Source organism: Rhinoraja longicauda, chromosome 15, assembly GCF_053455715.1.
Source record: "Rhinoraja longicauda isolate Sanriku21f chromosome 15, sRhiLon1.1, whole genome shotgun sequence".
NCBI lineage: Eukaryota > Metazoa > Chordata > Chondrichthyes > Rajiformes > Arhynchobatidae > Rhinoraja > Rhinoraja longicauda.
The window spans coordinates 39,191,696-39,219,423 of NC_135967.1; the positions used below are offsets into that span (position 1 = coordinate 39,191,696).

The window sequence follows — 27,728 nt, forward strand, 5'->3', positions numbered from 1 at the left end:
GACTTTAACTTGCACTAAACGTTATTCATGTTATTCCCTTTATTGTGTTTCTGTACACTGTGGATGGTTTGATTGTATTCATGTATTGTCTTTCCGCTGACTGGTTAGCACACAACAAAACCTTTTCACTGTAAGAAAATAACTGCAGATGCTGGTACAAATCGAAGGTATTTATTCACATAATGCTGGAGTAACTCAGCAGGTCAGGCAGCATCTCAGGAGAGAAGGAATGGGCGACGTTTCGGGTCGAGACCCTTCTTCAGACTAAGGCTCTTCAAACCTTCTCACTGTATGTCGATACATGTGACAATAAACTAAACTCACACTCAAATGCCTAACCTGACCCAAACCAAACACTTGCTCATTTGTTCCCTGTGTAACAATCCACCCAGCTCACTGAAGATTGTTCAATATTAATTATTGAGTAGTCCCTTCTCAGCTCTTATTGCTACACCATAGGAGGACTGTGTTATACTGAAGAGAGTGCAGAGGAGATTCACCTGGATGTTGTCCAGATTGGAGAGCCTCAATATTTGGGAGAATTTGGATAGGCTGGGCTTATTTATCCTGGTGAGAAGAAGGCTTGGGTTGACCCGGTGGATACATATCTATCTATCTATATACTAAAACTCTCGTTTGTTTGTTTGTTTGTTTGTTCCTGAACTACAGCCAAAACGGTACTTGATAGCGCGACAATTTTAGGCCCACCTTACTCACCGTCGTCCCTTTGGTGCTAATGGAAGAAGTGTCATTGAAATCGGTGTTATATTTTTAAAGGTAATCACATTTTAAAGTTTAAATCTATCTCCGAGGGAGGGAGGGGAGAGGGTGGGAGGGAGGGATGGGGGAGGATAAGGGGGGTTGAGGGGGTTGGAGTTGGGGGGGAGGGGTAGGGTAGGGGTGAGAGTGGGAGTGGGGGAGGGGGAGGAGAGGGTGCTGCACTAATGCAGGAGAGTTTTGGGCCCAACGGGTCCACTTGGTCTAGTAAAATTATAAGAGGCATAGATGGGGTTGATAATATGAATCTTTATCCCATAATCGGGGCATCAAAACCAAGAGGACACACATGTCAAGAGGAAGGAGTTTTAAAGAGGATTTGAGAACGTTTATTTTTCACACGGGGAGCAGTTGATATTTAGCGCTTGCTGCCAGATGAAGTGGTAGAATCACATACAATCAGTACACCTGAGGTCTACTGAGCAGCAGTAGATCTGTTGCCTCACAGCGCCAGAGACCCGGGTCGATCCTGACTATGGGTGCTGTTTGTGCGGAGTTTGTACGTTCACCCCATGACCTGCGTGGGTTTTTGTCTGAGATCTTCGGTTTCCCCCCAAGCTCCAAAGACGTACAGGTTTGTTGGTTAATTGGCTTGGTACAAATATAAATTGTCCCTCGTGTGTGTAGGAAAGTGTGTAGGTGTGCAGGGATCACTGGTCGGCTCAAAGTCGGTGGGCCAAAGGTGCCTGTTTCCGCGCTGCATCTCAAATCCAAACTGAACGTTAAATTTGAGAGTCATTCGGACATTTAGCACTTGAATTAGTAAGGCACAGAAGGGAAGATTGACCTACCTATTGAGAGCAAGTGAAATTATAATAAAGGGGCAAAAAGGTTGGCACGGATATGGTGGTCCAAAGGGCCTGTTTCTGAGCTGCACAACTCCGTGACTGCAACTGTGTGTAGTCCACACTTAAATGGTAATTTGGGTGTGCAAGTCAATCTCCACATGTGAAATATTAATTTGCTCTATGTCTCTATGTGCCTCAAGTACATGCATATGTTATGCATGGCAAATGTGCAATAACACTCACCCTCACTCTCTTTTCTACTCTGTCATTCAATTGGCATTTAAATAGAACGCCTTTGTAAATCGATTCTTGACATTTCTGATAACTGCAAGTAAAATTCAATAGAATCACTGGCGATTAGAGGGCACCTTTCCTTCCCCTCGAATTTATTCTGGAGAATGGTTTATCCTAAATCAATCATTCTTGGACCATTCAGTGTGATAGTGCAAGTGCACCATTAACTTTGCAATGATAATAACTCACCTGCAAGGTGTGGGAAGGAACTGCAGATGCTGGTTTAAACCGAAGATAGGCGCAAAAATGCTGGAGTGATTCTGGAGTAACAGGCAGCATCTCTGGAGAGAAGAAATGGGTGACATTTCGGGGTTGAGAGCCTTCTTCAGACTGCGAGTCAGGGGAGAGGGAGACACAGAGATGAGGAAATGCAAGGTGTGAAAACGAGACATCAGCGGGGATGAGATCAAGGAAAATGCAGAATAGATCATTGTTAGCTTGGAGAAGGTGACAACAAAGCAAACAGAGATAAAATGTAATCGGGGACAGTCAGGCTAGTCAGAGAACTGGGAAGGGAAGGGATGGAGAGAGAGGGAATGCAAGAGTTACTTGAAGTTAATTGAAGCTTTGCATTGCACCCTTCAATACAAAGATATTTTACTTGGGTAGATGGATCAGGAAAAAAAAGTGCTTACTGATATTGTACAGGAAATGTTGATCATGGCACACACGTTCTTTATTTAACAGAAATATTTTACAGAGCTTTATATACAAACATTTATAAACATTGGATAAAGGACGATAATGTACTGCAGTGGTCTCAACCTCTTCTAATCTATGATTCCTATCAGATTCCTCTTATTCTGAAATGTTCGGAAAGTTTCATAATTAGGAACTTTGGTCAATATTCGATGTTTAATGCTTCAGATCTGAGAAATTCCTAAACGGTTATTCCCCACTCTTAAATAAAAATAATTTCCTTCCCTGAAGATGATACCCTGAAGAAAAGTATAAAACAACAAATTGGATTTGACTTACATTTGGTGACCAACCCTATGTAGTCATATGGCTTCAAATTGCCCAGAGTAATTGCAACTCCAAAGTTATCCTTGGCTGTATTCCAGCTGATTCCCATAGAAATGTACAAGGCTGACAAAGTAAAACTATTATTAGTTTAAACGAGATGTGCGGGGCAAGTCTTTTTGTATTTACTCGGAGGATGGTGGTGCCTGGAACACGCTTCCAGGGGTGTTGGTGGTGGAGGAGGCAGATAGGATAGTGGCCTTTAATAGGCTTTTCGATAGGTACTGTACATGGGTCAGCAGGAAATGGAGGGCTATGGCTCATGTTCAGGCAGATGAGTTTGGTTTCTCTCCGCATTATGTTCGGCACAGATATTGTGGGAGTGGACACGTGGCACTGGTTCAGTGGAGCAAAGATTGGGCTGACATCAATGTTGTGATTAGCAAATGGAATGAAGTTCTGAATTGTTTTTTTTGAGTTGGAAACCTTGGAGTCCCTTAAGACACAGCTGCATTTGGTAATGAAATACAAAAGGCTTCTCGAAACAGGTAAGCAAAGATTAGTCAGATAGTTTTCCTCTTATTGTCAATAGCTTCTGATCTTATGATTTTCAACGTAAACAAACAAGATGAAAAACATATTTCGTACCAAGGCAAACTTACTTTGTCCTTGATGAAAATCAGTCATTTTGCCAAGAATCTGATTTTCTTTTTGCTTATGTGATATTTCAGCAGTGACTAGAATTTAAAAAATGAAATGGAATGCTCAGGAAGGAACTGCAGATGCTGGTTTACACCGAAAATAGACACAAAATGCTGGAGTAACTCAGCGGGACAGACAGCATCTCTGGGATAGAAGGAATGGGTGACCTGATTCTTCAAATCTGAACAAGGGTCTCGACCCGAAACATCACCCATTCCTTCTATTCAGCGATGCTGCCTGTCCCGCTGAGTTACTCCAGCATTTTGTGTCTATCTTGGATGAAATGCTCAAATCATTTGAACAGTTCATATGGTAGTTCTTTCTGAGTCTTGATCTTTTCGACACTTGTGCTCAATTCAACTTTATATTTGCATTTTCGTTGTTTTAGTGAGTTGATTTAAAAGGAAATCTAGCAACTCCAGCATTTTGTGTCTATCTTGGATGAAATGCTCAAATCATTTGAACAGTTCATATGGTAGTTCTTTCTGAGTCTTGATCTTTTCGACACTTGTGCTCAATTCAACTTTATATTTGCATTTTCGTTGTTTTAGTGAGTTGATTTAAAAGGAAATCTAGCAACTGCTCGATAGTATTATATATCAATAGGTTATCCATTCCACAACCAGCAACTCTCTGTTCATTTGTGCTGTAATACCTAAAGTTATGAAGTTGGCAGTATACAATTTCCCTGCTTTTTTCACTGCACTGTTCTGACAGCTGTGGCCCTTGGCAGATACGACGTTTCTTAGGGCCCTGAGGTTCCACTTACAGACAGCTAACTGAGATTGACTGAATTGAGATGGACTACCATCCCTTCCCCTTCTCTTAGATTCCAGATAGACAATGTCGTTTGAAATAAAAACGTAAGATGATGGAAATATACAGCAGGTCTGTCTTCTTCTATAAAAGGGAGAATAACAGATGCTTCTGGTGGCACCATTCACCAAAATAGGATCATTGCAGCCACACACATCCCAGAGGAAAACAATGTCACGTTTGAACCCCATCAGTTTACTATGGATAGCTACTATCCATTAAACAGTTTACTGTCCATGGATAGTTTATTATCCATTAAACACCTTGCAGGTAAATCTCTTGTGCCCTATGGACAAAGGTTTTCATCCATTCCTATAAACTTGTAAAAAAGACTGAAAGTGCTGGAGTAAGGCAGCAGGTCAGGCAACATCTCTGGAGAACATGGATAGGTGACAATTTGGATCAAGACCATTCTTCAGACTCATAGTAACTAACTACCTATAGTCTGAAGGATGGCCCCAATCCGAAATGTCACCCATCCATGTTTAGTTTAGTTTAGTTTAGTTTAGAGATACAGCACGGAAACAGGCCCTTCGGCCCACCGAGTCTGCACTGACCAGTGATCCCCCACACACTAATACTGGTCCGACACACACTAGGGACAATTTACATTTACACCAAGCCAATTAACCTACAAACCTGTACGTCTTTGGTGGAAACCGAAAATCTCGGAGGAAACCCAAGCATGTCACGGGGAGAACGTACAAACTCCCTACAAACAAGCACCTGTAGTTAGGATCGAACCCGGGTCTCTGGCGCTGTAAGGCAGTAGCTCTACCGCTACGCCTCCGTGCCGCCAAAGTTGTTCTCCAGAGATAGTGCCTGACCTGCTGAGTTAATCCAGGACTCTGTGTCCTTTTCTTTTTGTAAACCAGCATCTGCAGTTCCTTTTATCCACACATGGACTAGAGTTGAGCCCAGCTCCAGTGTGTCCATTCAGCTAATGTCATTTACGAGAAAGCCTTTTGTATTGATTGCTCCCGAAAGAAGTTGATATGAGTAAATTTACTAGTGTTCACCTTGCCCTTTTTCTCTGAGCATTCGATCAGGTTAAAAATGAAGCAGTTAGAAACATCTCTGGCCATTGACCCTGTTAACTCATCTTGCCATTGAACTAGATCACAAATCACCTGTGAGTCATTCCCATTTATCTGTCTGCTCCAAGTCCCTTAGTATCTTGCCCCCAAGGACAAAACAGAATGACATTTTGATAAGATTGGAATAAATATCAAGAGAGGTTCGCTCTGCGGGAATGTGTTACAGCATTTTGTTTTTATTCTATATTTCCGAAATTTATAGCTTGTCATCTTTGTCATTGGTTTTGTTGTTCTGCCATTTAAAGCAAGGATTTTTTTTTTCATCTTTCATGACCCAATTAAATCGGTCCAATGTAAGTAATTTCACGTTCACAGAACTGATATATATGTGGCATGAGAAAGTGAGAGGTTATTTGAGTACTCCAAGGGTAGATGAAAATATTTGTTTTTAACTGGAGAGCTTCTATTAAAACTTGAAGTTCAAATAGATTTAGGTGCCTTTGGGCTTGATTTACAGAAAGACAGATAGCAATTAGAAAGGCAAACAGCTTGTTGACTTTTTACAAGGGGATATAAGGAAGTCCTGCTTCAATTTTACAATTTGGCTAACCCACGACTGGGGAACAATCAACAGGTATGACCTTTTTTTGTATTTCTGGAAGGATATTTTAGAAATAATATCCTACAGAACATCGTACCAAAAGCATCATGTCACGAGCTTATCCAAGCTCCACTAATTTAACGACATTAGGGTGAAAGAGGCAGAATGTTTACAATGGGCTGAGGTAAGACGACAGCTAAATAAAACATGTCGGAATTCATTGGATGCAGAGAGCCGAGTGGGGACAGAGAGTTTGCACCACCCATTATATATGGAAGCACTCGCGGGGCTTTTCTTCCTGGTTACAATGAAATATAAATTTGAAAGTTACTTATAATCAAGATCGAAATGGGAAGTCAATCTTTTTCTGTTTTGATAATTTATGTGATACTGGAATAGTCTCTGGCTGCAAGGGATGACAGCAGCACTGTGTACAACAACAATCATGGATTAATGTCTTTCTGAAAGTATAATTACAGCTTTAGGGTAGCTAGGATAAATCTTAATTGTTGAAATAGCCATTCGATTGGAAATTCTTTAAATGAAATATTGGCACAATTAATTTTATTTTTATTTATCAGTTTGATCATACACTACTTATTATTTCTCAGAAATGAAGTATTGGCACTACTTATTAATTATTTGGAATGGTGACTCTTATGTAAAGGAGTAAAAAATTGGAAAAATAATTTGCTGTTGCATTCGTGTTAAATATTAATCCCAGTTGCAAATAGTCACAAAATGTGATGTTTATCATTCAGTTATGTAATCTTTCTTGGTTGCCAGGATTACTGAAAAAAAGTTTATTTTTGGTTTTTGAAAGTCATGCGAAAAGTTTTCTGAGGGCTCACAGTTCACAATTAGTTTTGCTTAGTTAAATGTAAAAAAATAAACAAATTGTGCAGGAAAGAACTGGAGATGCTGGTTTAAATCAAAGGTGGACACAAAATGCTGGAGTAACTCAGCAGGACAGGCAGCATCTCTGGAGAGAAGGAATGGGTGATGTTTCAGGTCGAGACCCTTCAGACTGATGGCAGGTCTGAAGAAGGGTCTCGACGCGAAACGTCACCCATTCCTTCTCTCCAGAGATGCTGCCTGTCCTGCTGAGTTGCTCCAGCATTTTGTGTCTACCTCCAAAATAAACAAATTGTTGGTCTGGGCGTGCACGCTTTCCCGAGTGACACCTCCTCCATGTGGTAGGAGCAGTAAAATGTCAAGAAAAATCCATCCATTTTTTTTGTTATATTGGAGGTTTGGGCCATGAAGGTTCTTCAGCAATCAGTCTGCTGTTGGACCATTTTCATTTGGCTTGCCTTCATTCCAGTGTGGGAAAAACAATTTCCTTATTTCTTTACTTCCTCTTGCAAACAGTGTTGATTCTGATAGCTTCAGCATCATCTAAACCACCCTGTATCGCCAACAAAATCTCATGCATTGCAGACTATGTGAAAGTTGACGATGGATTTAACAACGGGCAGCGCCACAATAAAGCACGTGTAGGATATGAAATTTAATGTGAAATACTTTATGTTGATTATTATTTAGGGCTGGCTTGTGTTGTTGCTATTCACCAGAAGATTAATTCAAGGGTGGCACGCAGCGGTAAAGTTGCTGCCTTACAGCGCCAGAGACCCGGATTCGAGCCTGACTACAGGTACTGTCCGGATGGAGTTCGTACGTTCTCCCCGTGACTGTGTGGGTTTCCTCTGGGTGCTCCGGTTTCCTCCCACACTCCAAAGATGTACAGGTTTGCAGGTTAATTGGCTTTGGTTAAAAAACATTGTAAATTTTCCCTAGTGTGTAGGATAGTGCTAGTCTACTGCACAGACGCGATGGACCTGACTGCCTGCTTCCACGCTGTATCTCTGCATCTGTATCTGTATAATTGAAACAAAGTGCTCCTGAAATCAATATACCCATAGACTTTCAGGTCAAATCGAAGCAGAATTTGAACCCAGGCCCAATGAGTAATTCATTGATACATCTAGTCCCTTTGCTGTTTCTGTTCATGTGATCAAATTATCAAATGGCAAAAATTTGGTGAAATTACCGATACAAAAAAATTAACAATCAAAAAAATTACCAATGGCATCAGAAATATTATATTTAAATCAGGTAGAATGAAATTGTTATCCAAATAGTTCGAAACTGATATGCATTGAGGTAGCCCTATTATTCCCAATGTCATGGTGAGGCCTTTCAGACTAACTATTAGACCTCAACGGTGGGGCACTGGGGACAAGGAAAGGTATCAAACCATTCTGAAGGCGCCATTAGTTTAAAGGACTTCACTTTAGTTCCTTTCAGGAGTTGCAACACCACGTTTGCTTATCATATCAATATATTTTGCTTTTGTTTAGTTTCATTTTAGTTTAGTTTAGAGATACAGCGCGGAAACAGGCCCTTTGGCCCACCGAGTTTGCACCGACCTGTGATCCCCGCACACTAACGCCACCCTACACACACCAGGGACAATTTACATTGATGCCAAGCCAATTAACCTACAAACCTGTACATCTTTGGAGTGTGGGAGAAAACCAAAGATCTCGGAGAAAACCCATGTGGTCACGGGGAGAACGTACAAACTCCGTACAGACGGCACCCGTAGTCGGGATCGAAAATGGGTCTAATGCACCAAGGCACCATGCCACCCAATTTGAAAGAAAGGATTTGTGTAAGTAGTTGAAGAAGGAAAACCGGTCCTGATAATCTTTAGATGATTATTTGCCCAAGGAAGGGAATGTCTTAAGGCCAGGAGAATATTTAATGAAATGAGAGAGAGAGAGAGAAAGAGAGAGAGAGAGAGAGAGAGAGAGAGGGGATCTGAGATTCGATAGTCTCTTCATTAATAATGACAAATGACAATCGACTGGCCATGCGTGTATAAAAAGGTCAGAAAATATGGGGAAAGCACATCAGATTTTTCAGCTTCTATAAGAAGTTGATGTTTTGTTTGTGGTCTTGTTCAAATAGAGGGTCTTGATCCAAATCTGTTATTCTTCCTCTCCTCATGGCATTGTTCCTACTCTGCATTTTCAGAATAAGTTTCTTACATCTGCTTTATCCACAATGCTGTCTCTGTTCCTGAGTTAAACTATAAATCTATTCTTTATGTTCTTTGTTGACTCAGAAAAACAAACCCCACCTGCCTGGTTTGACAACGGCGATACCTGATAAACTAGTGCAATAAGCGTGTTAATAATTCCAGGCAACATAGTCATCTTGGAATGAGGCAGAAAAAAGGTATTTTGATTGGAAAGTTAAGAAGATTCGGAAGTATCTCATTGGGAATTGTAGAACTGGCCAGCAGCTTCACCACAATTTTCCGAAAGTTTTTTTTCGCCATCTTACTTCATAATAGTTTCGCTTTGCCTATTCTTAAGTTCCAACCCACAATCAAAGAAGGGTGAACAAAATTACAAAATATTTTTGACCAACCAAAAGACTAAACCAGTATAAAAACACAAGATGTTGGATGAAGCCAGCAGGTCGGGAGCCAGCTATTGACAGAGAAGTGGAGTTAATGTTTAAGGTAAACATTAACTTCCATACAATGAGACATTAACTCTGTTTTACTCTCTGCAGATGTTGTCGAGCCTGCTGAGTACTTGTGCCATTTTCTGTTTTCATTGCAGATCCCCACCATGTACAGTTTGTTTGCACGAAACTGCCTTCGATGATCAACATGGTTGAAATTACCCTTCAAAATAGCAATGTCAATTGTTGCATCATTCTCACTTGGTTCAGGCTAAGACTTCCTGCAAGTAATTTGGATAATACTTTCGTGTATGGAAAAGATTGCTTACATTTTTGGATACATGAACACTTGATGCCCGCTCCTGTTAAACCTTGCCCTGAAGATTTCTCTCATCCAGACCACAGTTAATGCTATTATAATTAATGCTTTTCTGAACTTTCCCTCTTGCACTCTGGAGCGTTATCTTGCATTTTTGTTTTGTCTCTCACATATTTCCAGTGCTTTGAAGACAGGATGCATTGCAGACTCCTTTTGTTTCCAGATCATGATATTCCTTAACCCTGTTATTCCTCTTACAATTAGTCGGCTTCTGGAGATCAGGTAGAGCTCCACCTACTTTTCCTGATCTTACCGTATGCATTCTTCTCTTTCACTTTTTGCTTTAACCCTGGTAGTGTCCAGCACTATGGGTTTGATCTCTCTTAATGGATTTTCCGTTAAAAAAAAATCATTTGGCAAACTCCTCAGTGGTATTTGACACAGTACCTGACCAAAAACTTAACTGGAAAATTGTTTGAAAGATATCAATGAAATAGCAATATTTTTCAAATCATATTTTCATATTTCTGACTGAATCAACAATGAGCAAGCTGCCTGTTGTCATTTTACCTTCACTCATTAATTTAAAAGAAGAAAAATGTTAACTTATTCCAGCAATCTGCGATTACTAGAACTGTATCGGCATCGTTTGTGTCTATTTCGTAGCTGGTAATGCTTGTGGTTGTAGTAAAAATCCCTCATTTTAAAGGTTTTGACATGTTGCAGGATTGACGTACATCAGTCCATTCCTCCTTAGTGTTCTGCAGAGCCTGGGTCTTCTGTTCATCGACTTGGACATAATCCACCCGCTCTTCCAGCATGGATGAAAGGAATGGTTTCTGTGCAAAAGACAGGACAAGCAATCTATTAAATGGTGCTTCAGTTTAGTTTAGTTTAGAGATACAGCGCGAAAACAGGCCCTTATGCCCACTGAGTCCGCACTGACCAGCGTACACTAGCACTATACTGCACACGAGGAATAATTTATCATTTATGAAGCCAATTAATCAACAAACCTGCACATCTTTGAGATATGGGAGGAAACCGGAGCACCCGGAGAAAATCCACGCGGTCACAAGACTGCATCCGTAGTCAGGATTGAAACCGGGTCTCTGGTGCTGTAAGGCAACAACTCTACTGCTGCGTCTCTGTGCTGCACCAGGTGCATTGGTTGCTCCAAGCACTCACTTCTCACTTGTACTTCTTCCCACTGTTTTGATATCTTTGTCTCTCATTTACTTTATCTCACTGTTCTCTTGCACACTTTCTCTCACATTCACCCCAGTTCTCACAAGTTCCCTTGCACTCCACATTTTCACATCCTCATTGCTGCACGCTATTTAAATCTTTTTTTATTCCATTCCTTTCTTATTTTCACTTGGTTTGTTACCCCAGTGGACATTTACATTAAGGGATTTGTCCAGATAGGGTATTTCATAGAAACCATTCAGATTTTTTTTCCGAAACATTCATTCACAGAATACAGTATCGCTGACAAGGTCATAAGGTCATAAGTGATAGGAGTAGAATTAGGCCATTCAGCCCATCAAGTCTACTCTGCCATTCAATCTTGGCTGATCTATCTCCCCCTCTCAACCCCATTCTCCTGCCTTCTCCCCATAACCCCTGACACCAGCACTAATGAAGAATCTGTCTATCTCTGCCTTACAAATATCCATTGACTTGGCCTCCACAGCCTTCTGTGGCAATGAATTCCACAGATTCACCATCCTCTGACTAAAGAAATTCCTCCTCATCTCCTTCCTAAAGGAAAGTCCTTTAATTCTGAGGCTACGCCCTCTAGTCCTAGACTCTCCCACCAGTGGAAACATCCTCTCCACGTCCACTCTGTTCAGACAAGACCTACATTCACCTAATTTCCTTCTGTACTGAATAACGTGCTGGTGTATTTTAAGAAGGCATTTAAGATATAACTGTGTATGCAACTCTGGGAAGACATACAGGTCAAACCAACAAAGGAGGGAAGAGATTTTCATTCCTCCAGGGCTTTAAAGAAGCAGGGAGGTGATTTAGACCTGTCCGGTACCTTTGTAGTCTCAAACACTGATACTTATTCAAATTGTATTTAATTACTTGAATTTAAATTTCCAAATTGCCCTAGCAAGATTCCAACTCATGTCTCTGAAGTAACATAACCACTATATGTTTTCACTCAGTTATATTCAACATTTAGTTTTAGTTTAATTCAGAGATACAACATGGAAACAGGCCCGTTGGCCCACCGGGCCCACGCTGACCATCGATCACCCATTCACAATAGACAATAGACAATAGGTGCAGGAGTAGGCCATTCGGTCCTTCGAGCCAGCACCGCCATTCAATGTGATCATGGCTGATCATTCTCAATCAGTACCCCATTCCTGCCTTCTCCCCATACCCCCTGCCTCCGCTATCCTTAAGAGCTCTATCTAGCTCTCTCTTGAATGCATTCAGAGAATTGGCCTCCACGGCCTTTTGAGGCAGAGAATTCCACAGATTTACAACTCTCTGACTGAAAAAGTTTTTCCTCATCTCTGTTCTAAATGGCCTACCCCTTATTCTTAAACTGTGGCCCCTGGTTCTGGACTCCCCCAACATTGGGAACATGTTTCCTGCCTCTAACGTGTCCAACCCCTTAATAATCTTATATGTTTTGATAAGATCCCCTCTCATCGTTCTAAATTCCGGTGTATACAAGCCCAGTCTTTCAACATACGACAGTCCCGCCATACCGGGAATTAACCTAGTAAACCTACGCTGCACGCCCTCAATAGCAAGAATATCCTTCCTCAAATTTGGAGACCACAACTGCACCCAGTACTCCAGGTGTGGTCTCACTAGGGCCCTGTGCAACTGCAGAAGGACCTCTTTGCTCCTATACTCAACTCCTCTTGTTATGAAGGCCAACATTCCATTGGCTTTCTTCACTAGTTCTACATTATCCCACTTTCTCATCCACTGCCTGACCTAGGGGCAATTTGCAGCAGCCAATTAACCTACAAACCCGCACATCTTCGGGATGTGGGAGAAAACCGGAGCATCCAGAGAAAAAACCACATGGTCACAGGGAGAACATTCAAACTCCACACAGATAGAACCCAAGGTCAGGATCAAACCCAGGTCTCTGGCGCTGAGAGGCAGCAGCTGTTCCAGCTGCATCAATGTAACACATTTGTGAATTGTAAATCGCTACACCAACTTCAAGTAGCAAGTGACTCTAGATTTCAATCATCCGATATTAGGACAACGTACCTTCTGAACAGGAGATGGAGATGTTGCATTGAAGTCTAAGGCTAGATAGTCAAGGTTTAGTGTCCGCGGCCAGTGATTGCTGCCATTACCATTGTACACAGAGCTAGATCGTTCCTGTGGATAAGGATAGTGGAAAATGGACTTTACTGGAGTTTATTTTGTACCAAACGTTAATTTCTTGAAGCTGTATCTGTACACTGTGGACGGCTTGATTTTAATCGTGTACAGTCTTTCCACTGACTGGAAAACACACAACAAAAAACTTTTTACTGTACCTTGGTGCACATGGCGAAAAACTATGTCACGGTAATTAACATATGTTCTAAAACAAATGCCATCAACGCTGATAAATTGAAGTTGAAAATTACTTGAGATACTCAATAAGTCAAGCAAAATTGGTGGAAAGAGAAGCAAAATTAATCACGAGAACTGGAAAACAAAGTTGGAGAGGTAACAGCTTGGATCTATATAAATACAAGGTGCCTTGTTTAGACAAGTATAGAGGCAAGGGAATGGGGGAAGGAAGCAAATAACAAAATAGAAATTAGGTGATAAGTTGGAAGGCAAATGTAAGTAAATGTTTTTTAAAAATTGAAAAGGGTTGATTATGAAAGTTGGGAGTGGATGGTAAGGAGGAAAATGAAGAAAAAGGATGAGTCCAGAAGAACTTTGTTTGCAGATGGTCAAGTATTACTAATACTCATTGTCTGATAAAAACGGAACTAGTTGTAATGACCAGAAATTGTTGAATTTATTGTTGTGTTTGCACAGTTGTAAAGAAACACTTTGTAAGTTAAGTGTGTAATATTTCCAGCTTTGAGAGGGTAGCATTGGAAGCTAAGGACACAATGGTCTGCCTGTGAGAATTCAAATAGCAAATGACCAGAGCTCAAGACCACATCTGTAAACAGAAGAGACAAGTTCAGCAAAGCAATGATCCAATGCACTTAAGTGAATAGGAGCAGAATTAGGCCATTCGGCCCATCAAGTCTACTCCGCCATTCAATCATGGCTGATCTATCTCTCCCTCCTAACCCCATTCTCCTGCCTTCTCCCCATAACCCCCGACACCCGTACTAATCAAGAATCTATCTATCTCTGCCTTAAAAATATCCACTGACTTGGCCTCCACATCCTTCTGTGGCAAAGAATTCCACAGATTCACCACCCTTTGACTAAAGAAATTCCTCCTCATCTCCTTCTTAAAGGAACGTCCTTTAATTCTGAGACTGTGGCCTCTAATCCTAGACTCTCTCACTAGTGGAAACATCCTCTCCACATCCACTCTATCCAAGCCTTTCACTATCTGATAGGTTTCAATGAGGTCCCCCCCTCACCCTTCTAAACTCCAGCGAGTACAGGCCAGTGCCATCAAACGCTGGATGTTCCCATTTAAAGCAGACTAATTTTTTTTGAACAAAGTTAATGCAGGCAAATGCTTGTTCTATCTGGAGGGATTGCTGGGGGGCTTGGCTGGAGAGGACGATGACGTCCAATACTTGCCTCCTATGCTTGCAAAAGAATAGAGAGATTAAATCCGCCAGTGTTTTGCCGACAGTTCTGGGTGCAAAGATCGAGATGCCAAAGAGCTCATTCTTTCATTCAGTCATGCGTAACCGTGGTTTGTAATACCTTATAGTCAAACATTGTCTGCTTATTACTCTGATTATATGGGTCACAGAAACATTGTGTACTTATAATAGGCAGCGTAATGGATACAAATGAGAAAGGACAAGTTTTGAATTACTTTCAAACACTGCTTCTGACAATGGGCAACATGAAGAAATTCACTTCGAAAAAAATCCTTCACGCTGAATTAAGAAACTTCATTAATCTGTTGAGAAGAATAACGTTGTGATTTCATCACAAGCTTTCTAGAACATTGTTTAGTTTAGGAAGGAAAAAAAATCTCCTTTAGACTGATCACTCCTTTCCTCCTTTACTAACCTCACATTCCAACCTTGCGTCTTATTCCCTTTACCCTTCTGAAAAATATAAACTGTCAAAAATAAACTGTACTATGCTTTTGATGACAAAAAATGTTTCCATTTTTCAATTAATCTTTGTCTCAAAAATGTCCAAAACATTCTTTGATGTTCCTTCGTTGCTTGTTTCTTGGATTGTAGTTGCTGTGCCTGTACATTCAAATACTATACCACTGTGAGTACCTTTACTTGTTTAGTTGACTCTAGATCTGTCTTTATATCTGGAAAAATGATATTCGACCATGATATGGGTGTGATTTCTTAGCTATACATAAAATTTACCTCCAGCAATCTAACGGTCCTTGCTGCTTTTACAGACATAGTACAAGAACACCAATACAAATTTCACAGCATAACAGTCTAGAGCCAAAGGAGTTGTGAAAAATGACCAATACAGAATTTAGCCATGCCGACGTTCTAGAACGCAGGAAGGTCACCTGGAATAGGTGTGAGAACTTGGATTTATAATGCCTTTTATGTGGAAACCAGGAACTGCCGATATTGGTTTACAAAAAAAAATGACACAAGGTGCTCGAGTAATTTGAAGATTGATGCAAAATACTGGAGTAACTCAGCGGGCCAGGCTGCATCTCTGGAGAAAAAAAATGGGTGATGTTTCGGGTTGAGTAATTCAGCAGGGCGGACAGCATCTCAATAGACAATAGACAATAGGTGCAGGAGGAGGCCATTCGGCCCTTCGACCCAGCACCGCCATTCAATGTAATCATGGCTGATCATTCTCAATCAGTACCCCGTTCCTCCCTTCTTCCAATACCCCCCTGACTCAGCTATCCTTAAGAGCTCTATCTATCTCTGGAGGACATGGGTATGTGACGTTTTGGCTCGGGACACTTCTTCAGGCTGATCAGTCTGATGAAGTGGTCCCGATCCGAAACGTCACCTGTCCATATTCTCCAGAGATGCTGCCTGACCCGCTGAGCTGCCCCAGCACTTTGTTGTCTTTTGTTTAAATGCATTTCATGTCCAGTTAAGAATTTTTTTTCTGAATTTTAGTGCCCTGAGCAGAAAGGTCATTGGATAATATGCTCGATGTCACCAAAGAAAGCTGCCCTATTAATGGCCACACAATTCCGTGTGCATCCTCATTTTCTTTACCATTGCAGTGTAGGTTTCTTCGCACTCCCCATCGAAGGTGCTGTAAAAGCTTCTGGCTGATAACATTTGGCTTTCGGATGTGCTGCAGTTAGCTGTACTCCATCTGCTAAATTAGAAAAGAAGAAGGTTGAGATAATGACTGTCCACTGCATGGCAAAGAACACTGAATGATAACACATAAAGCAAAAAGACATTCAGCATCCCCGGACTGAACCACAGTTCCATTTGATCATGTTGATTCTGAACCTGAATATCACTTGTGTAGGAAGGAACTGCCGATGCTGGTTTACACCGAAGATAGACACAAAATGCTGGAGTAACTCAGCGGGACAGGCAGCATCTCCAGAGAGAAGGAATGGGTGATGTTTCGGGTCGAGACCCTTTTCCAGGCTGTCTGAAGAAGGGTCTCAATCCGAGACGTCTCCCATTCCCTTCTCTCCAGAGATGCTGCCTGTCCCGCTGAGTTACTCCAGCATTTTGTGTCTATCCTCAATGTCACTTCCCGAGCTTAGATCCATATCTCTTTTAACAAAGAAAGAACTCCAAGCCATAATGTAACATAACGTTACATGTAACATAAGTTTTCAAATCAAAAAATTAATTTATAAATTAATTTCACAAAATGCTGGAGTAACTCAGCAGGTCAGGCAGCATCTCAGGAGAGAAGGAATGGGTGACATTTCGGGACGAGACCCTTATCATATCATATCATATATATACAGCCGGAAACAGGCCTTTTCGGCCCACCAAGTCCGTGCCGCCCAACGATCCCCGCACATTAACACTATCCTACACCCACTAGGTAAATTTTTACATTTACCCAGCCAATTAACCTACATACCTGGAAGAGAAATCGCAGGTTTTTGAGGCGGCTGATGTCACGCCGGCAGTTTGAGATAAAAAGTTCTAGTGAGGGTTTTTTGACGCGGCTGATGTCACGCCCCCACTCCCTCATTTTCACCATGGATGCCAGGCCCCCACTCCCTCATTTTCATCATGGATGCCAGGCCCCCACTCCCTCATTTTCACCATGGATGGGCAGACCCATTGTCTCTGCCTGCTCATGCCCCACCGAACTTATCTCTACCTACCTCGACTCCATCCTATCCCCCCCGGTTAAATCCCTCCCCACCTACGTCCAAGACACCTCACACGCTCTCCATCTCCTGGATAACTTCCAGTTCCCAGGCCCCCACTCCCTCATTTTCACCATGGATGTCCAGTCACTCTACACTTCCATCCCCCACAAGGATGGTCTCGAAGCCCTCCGTTTCTTCAGAATAGACAATAGACAATAAACAATAGGTGCAGGAGGAGGCCATTCGGCCCTTCGAGCCAGCACGGCCATTCAATGTGATCATGGCTGATCATTCTCAATCAGTACCCCGTTCCTGCCTTCTCCCCATACCCCCTGACTTCGCTATCCTTAAGAGCTCTATCTAGCTCTCTCTTGAATGCATTCAGAGAATTGGCCTCCACCGCCTGCTGAGGCAGAGAATTCCACAGATTCACAACTCTCTGACTGAAAAAGTTTTTCCTCATCTCAGTTCTAAATGGCCTACCCTTTATTCTTAAACTGTGGCCCCTTGTTCTGGACTCCCCCAACATTGGGAACATGTTTCCTGCCTCTAACGTGTCCAACTCCTTAATAATCTTATATGTTTCGATAAGATCTCCTCTCATCCTTCTAAAGAAAGTCTCGACCCGGAACGTCACCCATTCCTTCTCTCCTGAGATGCTGCCTGACCTGCTGAGTTACTCCAGCATTTCGTGAAATAAATACCTTCGATTTATACCAGCATCTGCAGTTATTTTCATACAATTTATAAATTAAGTTCACCGAATAACTAATCAGGAATTGACTTGTGCAGGACGAAACATTAATTACCTCAGGCCACAAAGTGCTGGAGTAACTCAATGGAGTCGTTCTGGAAAATAGCCAGGAAAGATCTACCACTATTTCAAGCAGATGCAACCGGTTCAAAAGTTAAACTTTAATTCAGCTCCCCACTAGTTTAATGGATATAGACATTCCCAACAGTGTAACTGAGTGATGCATATCGGGAAATCCTACAGTTCCTATCTCGTTTGTGCTTGGTTCTTTATTTTATAAGTCCAGAGTGTTCAATTGGCATATCTAATGACAATGGAACAATTAAATTCTTAGATAGACACTAAATGCTGGAGTAACTCAGCGGGTCAGGCAGCATCTCCGGCCAAAAAGGAACAGGTGGTGTTTCGGGTTGGAGCCCTTCTACAGACTGAAAGATCGGGATAATCCCACGCATACAGCACCCATAGTCAAGATCGAACCTGGGTCTCTGATGCTGTAAGGCAGCAGCTTTGCCGCTGCTGTGCCACTGTGCCACCCCCTCTCTTGTTCTTGCTCACAAAGTTATGCCCATGCAAGGGAACACATCTGACACACTGGTGGCGTTGGGAAGTTTGTGAAATTGTAAGAAAGGAAAGGAAATCTATTCTCGGGGTAAGCATACTTACAACGGCATACTCCGAGTCCGGCTGACTCCGTGATGGTTGCAGTTTGCCCTGATCGTCGACAAGTTCGTCAAATCTAAAGGTGGTGGCTTGACTGCAATTTAAACAGCATTGTGTGAGAAGAGATCAATTAATGCACAGAACAGTCGTAAAGTCTTCTTCTCCATTGGGAAAAGTCAAAGCAATCTGTTGTTGCATTCATTTTTTACATTTTTAAATATTTTAAAAGATCAAATTTTCAGCTATGGAAAAGGAAGGGCGGGGGTTTCACTATATCAGTCTATCATTGGCGGCGGAAACAGCAACTGTTTTTGCAATGACAGATACAGCAAGGAAACAGGCCTTTCAGCCCACTGAGTCCACACTGACTATCGATCACCAGTTTATACTAGTTCTATTTACCCCTGCATGCCCTGAGCAATTTACAGAGGCCAATTAACCTGCCAACCCTCACCTCCCTGGAATGTGGAAGGAAACTAGATCACCCGGAAGAAATTATTTCTTGATTAGCAAGGGTGTCAGGGGTTATGGGGAGAATGCAGGAGAATGGGGTTGAGAAGGAGAGATAGATGGTTGAATGGCGGAGTAGACTTGATGGGCCTTGAATGGCCTAATTCTGCTCCTATAACTTAAGAACTTATGAAACCTACATGGTCACAAGGAGAATGTGTAAACTCCACACAGACAGCACCAGAGGTCAGGATCGAACCCTGGTCTCTGGTACTGTGAGGCAGCAGCTCTACCAACTGCACCACTGTGCCCTGACTTGCTGTTGGAGTTATGGCTTCCAGGACATGTCCCCTGTTCAGATGCTTCACATGCAGTGTAGACTTTAGGCATGCTATTCATTTACTGAAGGTGTGTTATACATAACAGCATAAGGAAAATGAGCTGAAGTGGGCCATTTGTCCCTGAGCCTAATTTGCCATTCTACAAGATCATAAGTTCATACGTTCTAGGAGCAAAATTAGGCCATTCGGCCCATCAAGCCTACTCTGCCATTCCATCATGGCTGATCTATCTTTCCCTCTCAACCCCATTCTCCTGCCTTCTCCCCATAACCCCTGACGTCTCTACTAATGAAGAATCTATCTTTCTCTGCCTTAAAAATACCCATTGACTTGGCCTCCACAGCTATCTGTGGCGATGAATTTCACAGATTCACCACCTTCTGACTAAAGAAATTCCTTCTCATCTCCTTCCTAAAGGTACGATCACGGCTGATCTTCTATCTCATCAATATTGATCTTCCCTATCCCATGTCCCTGATCCCTCCAATGTCGAGAAAGTTAGAAGTACAACTTCTCTTAGGTATTGTGCCAATAGAATGAACGTCCAAAGTAGAGGACAGTTTGTACAAAGTCCTGGTTACTGACCAGGAATGCACTTTAGTCATATATCTCTCATAACAGTCTTTCACGCATGGAGTTTCCAGTAAAAAACAAAGCATGCAAGCAAGTTTTAGGGATAAATCATTTCCCACGTTAAATCAGCTTTGATGGCCAACAGACAGAATCCCATCCCATGCACTAATAAACGTACAATGGATGTTAGAAATCTCCCTTACGCTTTCTGATTCGAGGCTTGAGGTTCCTGTTAACTGGAGGAGGTTCTACATCTGTAGGAAGAGTTGGTAATGGTGGATTGTCTACGGTGACTGATTGGAAGACCAGATTGGCACTAGCCGGGCTCATAGGAATGTAGCCATCTGAGGCGCAATCAGCTGCAGGTATTATTGGAGAAGTTCCTGGATTCATTGGGACGTAACTGTCGTCAACACTATCCAAGTTACTGCAGTGCTGGGCAGTGAGTTTCTGCTTTAAGAGAAAGAAATAGAAATAGGTTTAGTTTTCGTTTTTTAGTTCAGAGATACAATGCGGAAACAGGCCATTCGGCCCACCGAGTCCACGCCAACCAGCGCCCCCCAGCGAATACACACGAGGGACAATTTTACACTTATACCAAGCCAATTAACCTACAAACTTCTACATCTTTGGAGTGTGGGAGAAAATCCAAAGATCTCGGAGAAAACCCATGCAGGTACAAACTCCGTACAGACAGCACCCGTAGTCGGGATCGAACCCGGGTCTCTGGCGCTATAAGGCAGCAACTCTACCGCTGTGCCACTGTGCCGCGGTCTTACTTATGATCTCACTTTGAAAGCCACTGCTCTAAAATGAGCTGGAAAGTCATTCCGTTGTAGTAACGATGACCAACAAAAATATAAGCATTGAAATGGCGGGACTATCATATGTTGAAAGACTGGAGTGACTAGGCTTGAATACACTGGGATTTAGAAGGATGAGAGGAGATCTTATCGAAACGAATAAGATTATTAAGGGGTTGGACACGTTAGAGGCAGGAAACATGTTCCCAATGTTGGGGGAGTCCAGAACAAGTGGCCACAGTTTAAGAATAAGGGGTAGGCCATTTAGAACTGAGATGAGGAAAAACTTTTTCAGTCAGAGAGTTGTGAATCTGTGGAATTCTCTGCTTCAGAAGGCAGTGGAGGCCAATTCTCTGAATGCATTCAAGAGAGAGCTGGATAAAGCTCAGGGGGGTCAGGGGGTATGGGGAGAAGGCAGGAACGGGGTACTGATTGAGAATGATCAGCCATGATCACATTGAATGGCGGTGCTGGCTTGAGGGGCCGAATGGCCTCCTCCTGCACCTATTGTCTATTGTCTATTGAAGTGCCTTAGTTGTATGGCTTGCTGCAGCTCATGAAAGTGGCTCCCTATCATCTTCCAAAGACCAAGTAGGGATGGGTCACAGAAGCTGGTTTTGGCAGCAAGGCCCACATCCTATGAAAGATAGAAACCTATTGATGGGACAATTGAACGGCAGAAATCCAAAAGCAAACTTTGGATTCTTGTGCGAACAAAGTACTTCAATTACTTTAGAATTTAGACTTTAGAGATGCAGTGCAGAAAACAGGTCCATCGGCCCATCAAGGCCGTGCTGACCAGTGATCCCCATGCACTAGCACTGTCCTATGCATTAGGGACAATTTACAATTTTAACATAGCCAAATAACCTACAAACCTGTGTAGGAAGGAACTGCAGATGCTGGTTCATACCAGTCAGACTGAAAATACTGGAGTAACTCATTGGGTCAGGCAGCATCTCCGGAGGAAAGGAATAGCAAAAAGGGTTCTGAAGAAGATGGCTGAAGAAAGGCACTGATTCGAAACTTCACCTATTCCTTTTCTCCAGAGATACCGCCTGACCCACTGAATTACTCCAGCATTTTGTGTCTACCTTCAACCTACAAACCTGCACGTCTTTGGAATGTAGGAGGAAATTGGAGCAGCCGAAGAAAACCTATGTGGTCACCGGGAGACCTGTGATTATCACAGGGAGTCCACAATGCTTGCGAATTACTCTGGGAAATCCCAAGATTATGAAAGATATTACTTAAATGTGGAAGATAGACACAGAATGCTGGAGTAACTCAGAGGGGCAGACAGCATCTCTGGAGAGATGCAATGGGTGATGTTTTGGATCGAGACCCTTCTTCAGACTCTTTTACCTAGGGTAGTGAAATCAAGAACCAAAAGACATAGGTTTAAGGTGAGAGGGAACCTGAGGGGCAGCTTTTTCACACAAATGGCGGTGAGGGTATGGAACGAGCTGCCAGAGGAGGTAGATGAGGCAGGTGCTATCACAACATTTAAAAGACATTTGGATAGGAAAGATTTAGAAGTATATGGGCCAAACGCAGGCAGGAGGGACAAATATTGTATGCTTTTAAGCTGCTTACATCTTATTTAAACAATAAATCCCTCTGCTATAAAAGAAGACAGGTGAATTTGGTACTAATGAATTGAGTGTGTATTTTATATTTCCAGACTCTCTTGTTTTCCCATGTAATATGCATGGTGTCACATCAGATATTTACACATCATGAACACAGTACTCACCAGGTTGGCATTGAAGCCTTCCTCTGCAGATGTTATGCAATTCCCTTGGTAATCAGTGAAAGGGAACAGATTACATTCTTCGGTGTCTGAAACACAAAATTTAGTTCTTTGATTGAAGCACACGACCTTACTTTACAAAACAAGCTACTCAAACGAGGTGAGTGATATTCATCGATTGTCAATCTCACTTTGACAATCACACAATCGGACTTTTTGCTGGCTTCACCTTGCACGAAACGTGATTCCCTTATCATGTATCTATGCACTGTAAATGGCTTGAATGCAACTTGATTGCTTTCCCTCGCTCTCTATTCCCTCCTCCTTCCCAGTTCTCCTACCAGTCTTACTGTCTCCGACTACATTTTATCTCTGTATCTCCTACTCCCCTGTCATCAGTCTGAAGACGGGTCTCGACCCGAAACGTCACCCATTCCTTCTCTCCAGAGATGCTGCCTGTCCTGCTGAGTTACTCCAGCATTTTGTACCTATGCTCGACAGTAATCATATTGGCTTTCTGCTGACTGGATAGCGTGTATCAAAAGTTTTTCACTTTACACAGCAGAAACTGACTGTGTATTTTAGTTTATCCATCTTGACTTTACCATTGAACACCTTTCATCCATCACTAAAGATTTGGACACCTGATATATGCTTTGTGATGTACTTTACCGAGAAATGCTGCCTTGGGATAGAAATTCCCTGTGAAGTGGTGACATAACATGGTATTTATCATGGCAATGACATGGCATTTAAAAGACTTTCAGAGAGAATGTAGAACGACCATCTTGCTGGAGTCTTAAGAAGATGCTTCGAGTGTAAGTGGTCAACCAGTTGAGACTGAGAAAGAGAAAATATTTGGAATTCCCTTTTGAAGAAGACCGTGGATCCTCGGTCGGTCACTGAGTATTTTCAAGAAAGAGGTTGACAGATTTCTATTTAGTGAGGGAATCGAGGGATATGGGATTCATTTTGGAAAGCGGCAATGAGGAGGAATTTTCACTAGTCAGAGGGTGGTGAACCTGTGGAATTCATTGCCACAGACGGCTGTGGAGGTCAAGTCAATGGATATTTTCAAGGTGGAGATTGCCGGATTCTTGATTAGTAAGGGCGTTAGGCAAATCTGACCTCTGGAAAAATTGAGGACATTAACAGGTGAAATAAACACGCATTTAAGTAGTGAAAAGCACTGCAACAATGTCTCGTTCAGTAATATTACCTCTCCAACATCTTGCTTTCTCTGCACTTAAAAGAGGGATTCTTTTGGGTAACGGTGCTGGGTTTACAGCATAGGCACCATCTCCATTCTGAACCACTTTGTGTGTCTTTTCACGGTCAGCTAGTTGGTTTGGTTTTGGTGGCCGTGGAGGTGGGGTGTTGGACAACAGATGAATCCCTGTTACCCCAAAGGGTAAAGTATTGTGGTTCTTGTCAAAGTTGAAGATTTGTGAGAATGAGTAGACTGACAATGGAGATGAGGAGGCAGAGGAAGGTCCACTGTGATCTTGGTTGGGAAGGATGACCATTTGCGAGTCTTGCAAGTTCTTGTACATAGGCACACTGCAGCTCAGCAATGTTGGCGTTCTGCTCCTCTCTTGAATATCTTCCGAACCCAACACCTCGAAGGAATGATCAAACGATTTGTCACATGGGGAACAACTGTTGCTTCTGAAAAAAAGAAAGTTTAGAAGGAAAGTTTTAACTGTGCGTGATTACCAAGACTCTCAGAAATCTCTCCAGTCATTTCACCTGTACTAAATTGCCGTGTCGTGACTGTTATTACGGAGCCAACCTGCAAATGCCAACATTTCACGAACCACAATGAAATGAGAGATAGACACAAAATGCTGAAGTAACTCAGTGGGACAGACAGCGAAGGAGAGAAGGAATAGGTGGCGTTTCAGGTCGAGACCCTTCTTTAGACTGGAGAAAGGGTCTCGACCCGAAACATCACCCATTCCTTTTCTCCCGAGATGCTGCCTGTCCTGCTAAGTTACTCCAGCATTTTGTGTCTATCTTCGGTTTAAACCAGCACCTGTAGTTCCTTCCTATACAATAAAATGAGAGATTAGTAATCAATCTCGAAGAAAAATGTTGACCAGGATATAGGTAAAATTTGCTGTAAATGCAGTGCACCATGCTGAACTGTCAGCTCAATGATGTGTATTAGTCCTGAAGTAAGGCTTGAATAAATAAGCTGGAGAGAAGTTGATATGAATGCCAGATAGTAAATGGAAACTAAAGATACTTTCTAAATTGTTATATCATTTCAGCTATCGTCACATCAAATCAAAAGGCAATATCAATTTATCTTAGCTAATATTTATGTGTATCATAAAAAAAGAGAATCATGTTGCAGAATACTTATAACAATCTAACTTTCACAAGAGTAAAAAAAAATAGCCAGGAATTAGTTTCAATTATTTTGGCTAGTTGTGCGATCTTTGACTCATTGCTGCTATGGAGTGCCCATTATTTTATATATCCAATTTTTTCCTACTTTCCCTTTTAGGGGCTATTTCTAAAGTACAATTTCACATATACTCAGTCTTCCTTTCATGCTATTACCCATCATGTGTGATTCCAAATAGAGAGAGAGAGCTGGAAGCTCAATCATCTGGAAATCAAAATCAGGGCAATAAAATCAGGTGTATAAAATCATGAGAGGAATAGATCGGATAGATGCGCAGCGTCTCATACCCAGAATAGGGGAATCGAGGACCAGGGGACATAAGCGTAAAGGTGAAGGGGAAAAGGTAAATAGGAATCTGAAGGGTAACTTTTTCACACAAAGGGTGGTGGGTGTATGGAATGAGCTGCCAGAGGAGGTAGTTGAGGCAGGGACTATTGTAATGTTTAAGAAAGATTGACATGTACATGGATAGGACAGGTTTGGAGGGATATGGGCCAAATCTTTGAAGCACTTCCCTCTGGAAAGCAACTCCGGACTGTCAAAGCAACCACAGCCAGACATAAAAACAGCTTTTTTTTCCATGAGTAGTAGCTCTATTCAATAACCAAAAGTCTGTAGTCTCTTTTTGCTCTGGTTTATTTCACTCACATGTTTAAACCGTAATGATATATTCTTACTGTTTAAATTGTTTTATGCTTTATTCTTAATTGTTTACTGTATGTTCATGTTGTTACTCGTGAGCGGAGCACCAAGGCACATTCCCTGTATGTGTACATACTTGGCCAATAAACATTCATTCATTCATTTAAAACGCAGGTAGTGGGACTAGTGTAGATGGGACATGTTGGCTGGTGTGGGTAAGATGAGCCCAAGCTCATGACATATGACTCTATGACTAATTTGTTTTGGTGGATGTGGAGTTATATCAGAAAGCGGCTTACATTAAGAAATCCCCACAACAGGAGGCAGAATGAGTTTCCATTTTCATTTATGCACAAAATGGCAGGGGTGGAGGATGGGGAATTCATTGACTAAAGGCAGGAAGGGTTTAATTGTTTTGTTAGGCCAAGACCTTCAAAGCTAATTGCTCTGCCAGACCAAATGACTGTGTCAAATGAATGATCACCCGTACACTAGTTCTGTGTTATCCCAGTTTTACATCCTACACACGAGGGGCAATTAATCTGCAAACCTACACGTCTTTGAAACGCGGGAGGAAACCGGTGCACCTGGAGAAAACCCACATGGTCACTGGGAAAGCTGTAGGAGCAGGTACACTGCCTTGATCTTGGGAAAGCAAAATTAGCCAAGGTTCTCACACAATTATATCCAGGAGGCCTTACGGAAAAATACACCCCTGACAAAAGGAACAATAAAGGAGCAAACCCAGAGCAACGTATTGAACAAAGGCCAGTAACTTCATCGAGGAGGAGGAAATTGGAAGGGATTTCTGCTGTTGGTATTAATGAAGAATTATTAATAATTATATTAAATTAAATAAAATATAACATTTTATGAATTAAATATGTGGGACTGTATGGATTGTACAGGAAATGTGTCAAATTGATAATCATTTAAAAATAAATGACTAAACTGGTTAGCTTTGGCTGCAGTGGAATCATTGGTTCAGTTAGTTTAGATTAATTTAGTTTAGTTTAGTTTAGTTTAGTTTAGTTTAGGTTAGGTTAGGTTAGATTAGTTTAGTTTAGTTTAGTTTATAGTTTAGTTTAGATTAGTTTAGTTTAGTTTAGATTCATTGAGGTTAGATTAGTTTATAGTTTAGTTTAGTTTAGTTTAGTTTAGTTTCGTTTCGTTTAGTTTAGTTTCGTTTAGTTTCGTTTAAAGGTAAGTTTAGAGACAGTAGCCTTCTTTGCCAACACCCTGTGGAGTCTGTTCACATCCCTTACCTGGCTGTGTCTATTGATTTGGTCTCGCATTGGGATAAAATAAGATAATCTAGAGGCATGGAGGCAGACAGCGTGGAGTCTGATTCACTTCTCCTGGATCCAGCTTCAGTGCCAGAATCTTGAGTTGAGGGCGATTGGTCTCTATTCAATGGCTGTTGCGAATGCGTTGAAACATCGGGAGATGGTTGGAGCGACGAGGAGGTGGTAGGGGAGGAACTGCCAAGGGAATCTGAAACGGAAAGAGTTTTCATTATTGCTTTCTACACCAAACATTCGTTCCTGTGTACACAATGAATTGGAAGAAAATCACTGCCATTCTCCCTCCAAGCCGCAAACCGTCTTTAACTGGACGTATCATTGCTGTTTCTTCATCAAAGGACACAAAGTGCTGGAGTGACTCCAACATGGTGGCATGGTGGCGCAGCGATAGAGCTACTGCCCTACAGTGCCAGAGACCCGGGTTCGATCCTGACTACGGGTGCTGCCTGTACGGAGTTTGTACGTTCTCCCCGTGACCTGCGTGGGATTTCTCAGAGATTTTTGGTTTCCTCCCACACTCCAAAGACGTACAGGCCTGTAGGTTAATTGGCTTGTTATTAATGTATAAATGTAAAATTGTCCCTAGTGTGTGTAGGATAGTGGTGATGTGCGGGGATCGCTGGTCGGTGCGGACCTGGTGGGCCGAAAGGCCTGTTTCCACGCTGTATATCTAAACTAAACTAATCCAACACTGTCTTCCAAAGGTGACTACTTATTTCCTCAGTCTGGAAGTAATTATATGGTGCTCAAAAAATGTGGACTGAGTGTGGAAGTATTAGGCCTTGCAGATCAATTGTGGAGACAGAAGCTATGTCTGAATGTTATC

The 27,728-nt window shown here is 42.0% G+C and overlaps 1 protein-coding gene across 2 annotated transcripts in view; it reads right to left on the minus strand.

The window, feature by feature from the left end:
• Positions 1-7,052: 7,052 nt before the first annotated feature.
• gab3 (GRB2 associated binding protein 3) overlaps positions 7,053-27,728 on the minus strand; it is a 120,189-nt gene continuing 99,513 nt past the window's right edge. Inside the window, exons 3-10 of one of the 2 annotated variants that reach the window (XM_078412543.1) lie at positions 26,864-27,092; positions 23,763-24,211; positions 22,547-22,632; positions 20,191-20,437; positions 18,627-18,717; positions 16,128-16,233; positions 13,027-13,140; positions 7,053-10,613 (exon numbers count right to left, since the gene is read on the minus strand). In XM_078412543.1, the coding sequence (XP_078268669.1) occupies positions 10,473-10,613; positions 13,027-13,140; positions 16,128-16,233; positions 18,627-18,717; positions 20,191-20,437; positions 22,547-22,632; positions 23,763-24,211; positions 26,864-27,092 (1,463 nt within the window). In that variant the 3' untranslated portion in view covers positions 7,053-10,472. Of the gene's footprint in view, positions 10,614-13,026; positions 13,141-16,127; positions 16,234-18,626; positions 18,718-20,190; positions 20,441-22,546; positions 22,633-23,762; positions 24,212-26,863; positions 27,093-27,728 lie in introns of both variants that reach the window. The other variant, XM_078412541.1, reaches the window with a different exon arrangement.